This window comes from Opisthorchis viverrini (genome assembly GCF_000715545.1).
Source record: "Opisthorchis viverrini unplaced genomic scaffold opera_v5_87, whole genome shotgun sequence".
Taxonomy (NCBI): Eukaryota; Metazoa; Platyhelminthes; class Trematoda; order Opisthorchiida; family Opisthorchiidae; genus Opisthorchis; species Opisthorchis viverrini.
Window position 1 is genome coordinate 539939 of NW_008751747.1, and position 9465 is coordinate 549403.

The following is a 9465-nucleotide window of genomic DNA, read 5'->3' on the forward strand; positions in this document are numbered from 1 at the left end:
AGCTCTAGCTCCAAATTATCTGGCACTTCCATGGGGCCGACTATTTATCCGGTAGTCCTCGCCATTATAAACGGAGAACCTAGATGTCCATAAGCATGAATCCAATGCTTCTGGGGTGACATCAAGCTGCTTCGCAAAACGCCTGACCAACTGCCCCACGGCATATACGTTTCATGACAGTATTTGTACCTCCTACTCCCGTACTGGAAAGTCGTGTGTACAATCTATGTCGAAAACATTGCATTCTGCAGAGATCATACGACTTATCAGAAATTATTGTTTCTACCTTGGTGCTAACTCGGAAGGACCCTTCTCAATGTGCGAGGGCACAGGCTCCCACACCCGTGTGGTCGGGCAGAAAGTACCGGATAAATGTTAGACACCCTAAATTAGTTTGCGTTAACGAATGTATTACAAGTGGGTTCCAAACTTATCGTAGCTACGTCGTTACTTTTAAAGGAATCATATATTTGACAAGTTTGATATCAATTTTCATTATGCACAGTTTTCTATGTCCAGAAAATTTTGACCTTGAAAAATCGCTCACGTAAACAGACCATTCATGCACATGGGCACTTCAATTAGAAATTGGCAATCTCGGAAGCACGGTAGTTTCCGGGAGATCGTTTTCATCCACCGGCTGCCGGTCAGCGTCACCATCTTCTCCCTGACATTTTCGCGCTCATCCTCGTTATTCCAATTGGCCTGCTAGAACACAGTCCACGACAATTCCGGGGTTACCCAGTAAGCAACAGGCATGTTCACCACCGCGAGTCAAACCCGTTTTCTTATTAACAATCTTACCCTCATGTTAGGCAGAATCCCACACAGATCCCGCTTTACCGCACGTCTTTAGGCGCTGCTACGGCCGATAAGCCTGACCCGCACGATATTAGCCAAGAATTCGGGGCACTTGCCGGTCCGGCACCAAGACAAGTTCTGATTAGTCAGAACTCTGGACCCAACAGCCAATCGTGACCCAGTATTTGCCAAATGCTATATGCCAATGGGGCATCCAGAACGCGTCAGAACTTCCAGAAAGTTATAACCGCTTACGCTATATACGAAGCTCTGTACAACTGTTCTTGACATCGCTTTTGGCATTAGTAGACCTTGTGAACCTTTGGTGGTTGTTTCGACGTGAACGCTAGTCTGGGAGGCCCAGACCGAAAACTAAGCTGGAGAAAATACTGTCGCTACGCTTCGACAAGTGTCTCCAGTCAATTTAGACTGGATTGTATGATGTGCGATGGTTTGCTTTCTACAAAGTTCCTCAGGAAATTGCGATGAATTCTATAAGCTATAATTTTCTGACGCAAACAACTGCTGTATACTTGCATGCAGTGTTTTTGTTTCAGAAAGATCGATCTTTTTTGCTATTGAACATTTCAACCACTTACAAAATGCTAATTTGTTTTCAAGGCTTCAAACTATTTTTCTCACATTCACCCCACTGTTTTATCCTTATTTCTTAATTTTATATGAGCACATGATCTGCCAAAAGATCAAGTACGATTGCACCTGACGCTTCACTCTGCGCTAACCCGCGGGATGTCTTCAGCATTCTGCTAAACTTAGATGACATTGCGGATGCACTGCCGAGCTGTCAAAACCTAAATTTCTGTTTTACCCATTATATGCTTCGTTGCATCCTCTGCCGGACACCCACTAGATGTAAATAAACACTGTTATTATTATCGTGCTTTCCTTTAATGGTTTTTTGTTATTTTTTCTCCCATCCAAACCAGTTATAATTTTGACTACCAGGTAAGGGGTTCCAGCCTTTGTCCCCATAATCAAAACAACATAAACCAAATTATCGATCCTGTCTTGGAATCTTGCACACGCCTTGGGTTTACTGACCTTGTTACGGCAGAACCCCCCATCTAAAGGTGTCGTCTGCCTACTCAGTTGTCAGGCATTCTACTGATTTGTCTTGGACTGTCACTGGAGGATCGCTCTTCTTGAACCATCGCAGCATTCCGTTTGAGGGTCATGGGAAGTCTTCCCAGTGTGCCTTTTACTGTCCAACTGGCTTTTGCCCAGTGAGCTTCTGCCATATGTCGAGCTCACGGAATCTTCCTAATTGCATGAACTTATAAAAGGTCATTTTCCACTCTGCTGTCGATAGCTTTGTTTAACCGCCTCATCTATAGACTTACAACTTTGTTACAGTGCCCGTCTCCAACGTGAGCAAGTCGGACATGCTCCCGTTGATTCACCGAACTTCGGCCCACCGTTGAAAAAGCCATCCGGTATATCACCACGTGGTTGGATTTGACAGCAGATTTCGCTCATTCGTCAGAAGTTCTGTCAACTGTGAACTTGAGCTCAAATTTCACGTCTAAAGTGAAACAAGCACTTTTACCTTCCCGACATTCCTAGATTCATACTAACTTCTCCAGATTTCCTTGTATGTATGCTGCTTTCGAACCCCATTGTCGTCACCTGATCCAAATGGGATGGGTTATTTATTGTTCCTGTTTGATGATGCTTGCCCTCCTTTCGTGTTATCTCTATCACCAAATCATTGGCTAATATTCTAGTATTATTCTTATAATGCCAAAAAGAAACAATCCTTATAACGCGAATTTCAAGCAGACACTGGTTTAAAATTATTGCATATAATTTTTGGTGATCAAGATTCGCTATCTAGCCTCCAAGGCGACATAATTCGGTTTAAATTATTTCAAAAACACACTTTACTCAACTAATTACCCACATACCGATTTGTGCAACTAGTGCGCCGCACAATTTGCGTACTTTACTCTGAGCCTCCTTCCACCAAGCTCCGGGCATGTAAATGTATGTGTTAAGCGTGCGAGCTGTTTTTGACCGACTGGTTCATTGCTTAAAAATAAAATCTGACTTCAGTTTCATGCTGTTTTGTTAAATGTCTTGGCTATATATTTCCCCAAAAGAAAGGAAAACTGACTCTGTGGTTCAAGAGTTTTTTCGACTGCATCAAAAAACTGTTACCGCTAACTGTTTGAATCCTATTTATCGTCTTTCAAAAATATAACGTTAACTCTTCATGTTCACGCGTTTCCAGAAATAAACCTTTACTCTACATCTCGTTCATCGGGCAGTTATGCCTACATGCTCTAACGTGTTTTTGTGCAGTGAAGTTTGATCCTCCGACCTTATGGCACCACCAGCGCCAATCTGGCACTCATTTCCCGTCGTAGATACTGCGGGATTTTCTGGCAAGTGCTGTACCGTTTCAGGAACAACACATTATTCTGAACATTATTTTGCAGGCCAAGAGGTGTGGGGTGTTTTTTGAAAAATCGTGCGATCTGAAGCACGACTCATCCTCTGAGCGACTAATTTGGTTCACACACGCAAAAGAAAGCTTCAATAGGGTAAATCTATAAAATTAACGTGCTCTTCAGATGAACATACGCTGACGATGCCACTCGATTTTGTGTTCAAGTTGCACATAAAGCCAGTGAAAACTCGGAAGCTTTGTCTACAATTGGAGGCACAAGAGCAGCACGACTGGCACTGGACTGTGGGGTAGCCTTCGGCAACGGTGCACTTGGTAAATTATATCAGGGATAATTTTAAACATTGTCTTCGGTTGATTCACTAGCACGTCCACCATTTCGAACGCCGATGTTTCATCCTTAAAGCTGAAAAGACGAGTGGTCAGCAGGGCTGATCTTCCAATTTTCTCATGTGCATCCGTGCGTGCACTTGCAAACAGGTATTAGGCGTGTGTTTGAACTTGAAAAACTTACGAGCGCTGCGAACCCAAAAACTTTTTTAAGCAGCCGGCTTTGCTTTGAAACAATAAAAACATAATTAAGATCAAATATATGAGCGGGAACTTCAAATTTTATTGGCCATCGCAGCTCACCGTGTTAAGTATGTATTTCGGTAAACGTTTTGTTAGAGAAATTATGTTTTCTGTATATTTTTTGTCTTTGGGCTGGAAAGGCGTCGAAGGAACGCATTGGAAGTTAATGACTTGTTCTTTCAGTATAAATTCGGCGACGAACATTTCGCAGCTTATATATAGCAGGGTTTTCTCCCACTGAAGCAGGCATCCTTCCAGAAACTGTTGAGGCCAATAAATATTTTGTCACTGATAAGTTGGCTCATTGACCCATTAAGGGAAAAACTGCCACGCCAGCAACTCCCCTTTAAACAGCTATTTCGTCAACCAACGTCCGACATTGAGTGAAACAGAAGGGTAAAGTTATCCGGATAAACACAAACAACCATCATCGGAGATGCTGTGACATTTTTGCTAACGGATTTGCGAAGGTATTGACAACCCAATGTGCCTGTGACCAACGCATCATACACTGACACTTTTTGCTATGCACTGAACACGGTAAGGTTCGTGAACTGTTCCATCCTAGAGTGCACACAAAGCAACTTAAGGTTGCTTTAGATATTTTTGCGTTAAATTTGATTAAAAATTCTTTGGTTAGAATCCGAAAAGCGACTGATTTCTTAGATGCTTCTCAAACTAAACGCGTTGACTCACAAAATGTGACGCTTGAAACCGCGGAACTACCAATAATTGCATGCCACCTTAGCGACAATCGCTGAATCTACTAAACCACCTAAGTTAACGCCAGATTTTGTTGGCTTCGGTATTGAGCCGCACATTGCCAAAACTTCCTAGGTCACCGCCTTAATTTTGCTGATGAATAAACTCATCGGCTTTTCAAATTGCTTGATTTTTCAACCAGTCTCCTGAATGAGAACCTATCGAGCTTTTTATAAGCAGCTCGTGGCAGAACGGTTAAGTGTTCAATATCCTGTCATGGAGCAATAGATTGGAGGATTTCTGAGTTCCTTGAACTCCGTACTGCTGATGATTCCAAACAAAGATTGAACGGCTGCGCAGCGCTTCTCGGCTTTTTAACATAGACTGGCTTCGCCAATTAACAAAATTATATATTGAATAATCTACCAGCCTCAAAATAGAGTCGACCCAAATGAAGTAACAATTCCAGTAGGAGGTATTTCTGACATTCCACCCGAATATTTGTCAAAAGATTTGCACTGAAAAATATCTTATTTATCTGGGGTACGAGTGTGGCTCTAATCAACATCTGAAATAGTTGTGGATTGTCATCCGAAACCTGGTAGCTCCTGACATTTGGGCAGTAGGAAAAAACACATGATCATCTCAACGTTCGCGGACAAGGCGGTTTCGTGGTATTTTTAGGGGATCGCGTACATTTAATCGTCAAGCGACCGTTATTCCTTCTTCGCCGCACAGCTTGCCGAAATACCCACTCCACGTAAATGAAAAGCAGAATTTCACGAGATAAATCGGGGCGCTCAAGTTAGTCGGCCTACACTCCTCTGACATTAGTCGTTGCATTACACCCTACCTTTGCGCTGTCTGATTACTTGCGTTTCGTGTAGATTAAGTACCCAAAATATTTGCTCAATGTGTTGGGCACCCGAATGGTCTGTGGAGGGCACAGCGCTTCTCCTTAGGCTACCAGTTGGTCTGCTCTCAGTCGTGCGCTCTATTTCGTTTCTTCTGTGGCTACGCAGCATAAATTGCTTTTTCGCACTTATTTCAACCCGGCGGAGTGAACGGATACTCATTTAAGTGCTACTATTATTAAGAATGCTATCATTAATTATTGTTACTATTTTCCCATGCCATTATTATTACTACATAACAACCTAATGACACAGGTCAAAGTTGTCGGAGATATTTTGGCTGTCAGAAGGAGTCATCGTCCTTTTGGGAATGTCTACCAACGCTGGTCAGCTGTACTCCGCTTTTCCCGCGCTTCTGAAGAACCGGACGCCAGTGGCCCGAAGTGGTTTCTACGTATCACGCTCAGTGATATTTCGGCAAGGGAGGAGACTAAATGTACACGATGATACCAGATCTCCGGTTATGAAAACCGTCCAGTGACCGTTGTCGCTAATCAGGCAACGCTTAGTAGAGAAGCTATTTGAGTATAGACGCTCCAGTTACCTGCCAGAATGAACAAAAATGAAAGAATCATGCCCAACCGACGGAAGAGGATGTACATTTTGCCTTCCTCTATGAAATGGTTCATCCATGTTTACCAGTCAAGAGCGGGAGTATTGCAACTCCGGCCAATGCTGTTTGCACATATCAGATCAACAAAAGCCGCTGCTTGAGCGAGTACAATGGTCCCATAAATGTTCCATAATTCCGAAATATGCTGCGCGGTTCGCGCGCGTTACGTGCGTGTTGAATCAACACTGACCGTAGGGACCCCTTGACTAAAGAGTCAAAAGTATCAGTCAGTCAACCTCTTAGTTAATCACCAACAGTCAGCGCATGATTCCTAGTGTTATTGGGTACAAGTATCGTCATTCAATAGACAGGAAGTAAAAATAAACTTCCCAGTTTTTCCTCTGCTGTCAATTTGATTGGGAAATTAAGATATTGTTTGTCATTTATTTTTAACAGAGCTGCCTTTGTTCAGGCGCTCGAAAAGTTGATTGGGTAGCAACTGGGGTATACCCTGCCTAAAATTGGTATTGCGTTTTGTGTAATCAGGGAGCAGTTTATATTGTTTGGATGTTCCATGATGTAGCTGGTGCGGGTTGCAGTACAGCGGACGTTTCGATGGCGCGCGCCCAAGTTTTCCATACAGCCGTTACGGGTTGTTTAGTTTGTCATGAGATGAATTCGTTGAGCGTCAGAATATCCTGGAAGGTACAGACGGAGCTAGAGGCTATGTGAGATAATGAGTTGTATTAAAGAAAGCAAAACACGAAAGTTATTGCGTACTTTTTCTGGTAACTATTTATCTGTGTGTGTACTTTATACATTAGCAATAGCCATCATGATTTCTCATTCGTTGAAGCGGGATCATGTCACCAGTCGCGTTGACGAAGCATGGTATGGAGCCTTCCATGCTCCTCTTTGCATTTGTTCCAGATCACGTTTAGACCATTTTGCCTCAGCGTTAATGCACAGTAAACCTACTATGTTTAATCAATGCCGTGTATAAAAGGGCTGGTGCACATCCAGTCCAAGAGCCATCCCACCACTGCGCAGCCTGCAGGCGTTTAAGAATTTCTTGTGTGGTCACCGTCCCTGTAGCACCGTGACTGGCTTCTGACTGCAAATGGAAATTGTAGCGGTTGAAGAAATCTCTTGCCGCCCGTTTCTCATTAGCATCAGTGGCTCTGGGAGTTCATCTTTCTTGTTCGTTAAACTGCTGAAGAGCTGTGCCATTCGCGCCCGTTTACTGTAGCTTCGTTTGTCTCCCCAGTGATAATTTTGCAAATCCCTTGATACCTGTCAAAATTTTGCCCATTCTCTTGCTACCAAAACTCACATTTTGTTGTTTGTCCGAAGTTACTTGCAGCTTCGTGGTAGTTCTGTCTATTTTTATGTCTGCTTCGTCAAAATCGTTGGTCATTCTGAGATCAAACTCAGAAGCACTAAGAACGCGCCAGACGGAGTGTACCAAACCTACCCGATCGACAGCCCCAGTTTTGTGCTATCTGTTTATTGCATCTTATCTGGCAGTTCTTGTTTTTATTTTACGGTAACCAAACTTAAGGGAGCATTTTGGTTTGTCACATAGCACGTGCTACTACGTCACACTGCTAGCAAAGGGCTGCTTATATGCTTCATTTGTGTCAAGTTCACCTCATCACTGGTTTTCCGGATAGCTCCTGATTTCTTTCGATCAAAAGCATCCCTTGACTTCTTACCGCGGTTTACTTTCGTTGTGCCGCCCATTTACAGTGTCTTAGTGCCCGTGTGTGCGCTCGTGCAGCATTCGGTGTTTTTGTGTTATTGCTTTGAAAAAACCCTTCTGTTCATTCGCTCCTTTGTCTGCTCTTGTCAAACGCAGTATTGTTGAATAAAAGTTATATGTAAATCGCGGAACACCCTGAACAGGCTGTTCGACGAATCAGCCATTAACGTTGAGTTCATTGCCATCGTTTGTCTGTTTCTAGCGCCCAGGACCTACTGCGTGCGTAGTGCGCATGATCCGCTAGCCACAACCGTCGAGCAAGCTCATTAGACTTCCGGGTCTCATGTAGTCCAAGACTTTATGATTGGACAGCATCGTTGCCTTCAAAACCGATTTACTACTAATTCATTCCCAAGGGCGAGATGAACAAACGACACACGTGGACTTCAAACAGAGCACACGAGTCACACACTTTGCTTTCACCGCGCCGTTTCTACTCATATTTACAATTTTGTGATTAACAATACTTAATATGAAGATATTGAAGAATTCAGGGGCCAATACTTTTTTTATATCTTTCTTTACTCCGTTTTTATTAGTTAGGCCTGAACAAAACAAAAATGCTCAGTTGTTCTTTGTCTAAATGCTGCCATCAGGAAATATGGACTTTACTGTTTGTGCCTTTGTGTGATGCTACTGACGTCAGTGTTCCTTCAAACATAAGTAAGAAAATAGCCAATAATATGTTCAGCGTCTGTGCCAACTGCGAGGAACGACGTCCCCTTGAAAACAATGCAGTGAAACGTGTTTCCTTGGAAGATTTAGACCACACGCTTTTGGAGCAGCGAGTAACGCATAAAACATGTTTAATAAAGGCAATCGACTCGGTTTCGGGCAACTTCAATTGGCGAAACTCCTCCCCACACACTGACTGCGTGAAAGGCTTGAGGTACCTCCGGCAAACCACGATTTGAGTCACAAAGCACCTACCGTTTATTGAGACATCAAACCACCCAGATAATTGTGTTGCGCCAGCACAAAATCGAAGTAAACGCGTAGCCCTTATGCCCCCGATACAGTGCCCGGTCAACGGCCCCAACATAAATTCTGAAGGTTTGGAGGGTAGTTGGTGGAGGTATATGTGCAAACAAGCGTACCCCAAAGAACGCAAAAATTCAGCTACTACTAACTTGTACAACAAACCGCAACATAATCCCAACCAATTAGTGTTTACCCATATAGTACCGGCGTCTCAAGACGAATTATCACAAATAAGACGTCCGTCACGGGGCTGTCCAAAAACTGAAGCATGTCAGGCCAATGATGGCACGGCACTGTCATACTCAGTTTGATAGCACACCCGCAACTGTTCCATTCCTCCCCTAAACCGTGCCCTCTTGCCTACTCATTTCATCGACCCCAATCGACCACCATGACATTCATTCCAACCTATTGGACTACTCGTTCAAATTCAACCACCTCTGTGTCCCCATCAAACCTAACCCCTACTCCTGACTTCCCAACAACAGAGCAACCAGTGAGTCTGCTTGTTTTCAGGTTGCACCATATTTTTGAGACTAAACTTGCCGTGTTCTCCCAATTCGGATTATCCCATCTCCACCTCCACTTTTGCTTGTTATGACTCCGGCCATTTACCCAACCGCCCAAGGTCACTCATGGCCAGCAATGGTTTTGCAGTTTTAGTTCATGGCAGCCAACTGAGTCACTGAATTACTCGAACCTCATGCCTATTGTTCACTACAAGTTGCAGGAGAAACATGTTATTATTATT

The 9465-nt window shown here is 43.5% G+C and overlaps 1 protein-coding gene across 1 annotated transcript; it reads left to right on the forward strand.

Moving 5' to 3' along the window:
* Window positions 1–757: 757 nt before the first annotated feature.
* On the forward strand, window positions 758–8316 carry T265_13678 (hypothetical protein; the record flags this gene model as incomplete). The annotated part of the gene is given in 4 exon segments (XM_009169993.1): window positions 758–810; window positions 816–946; window positions 952–1140; window positions 8273–8316. Coding segments are annotated over 4 exon segments (417 nt in total).
* Between the last annotated feature and the right edge of the window lie 1149 nt (window positions 8317–9465).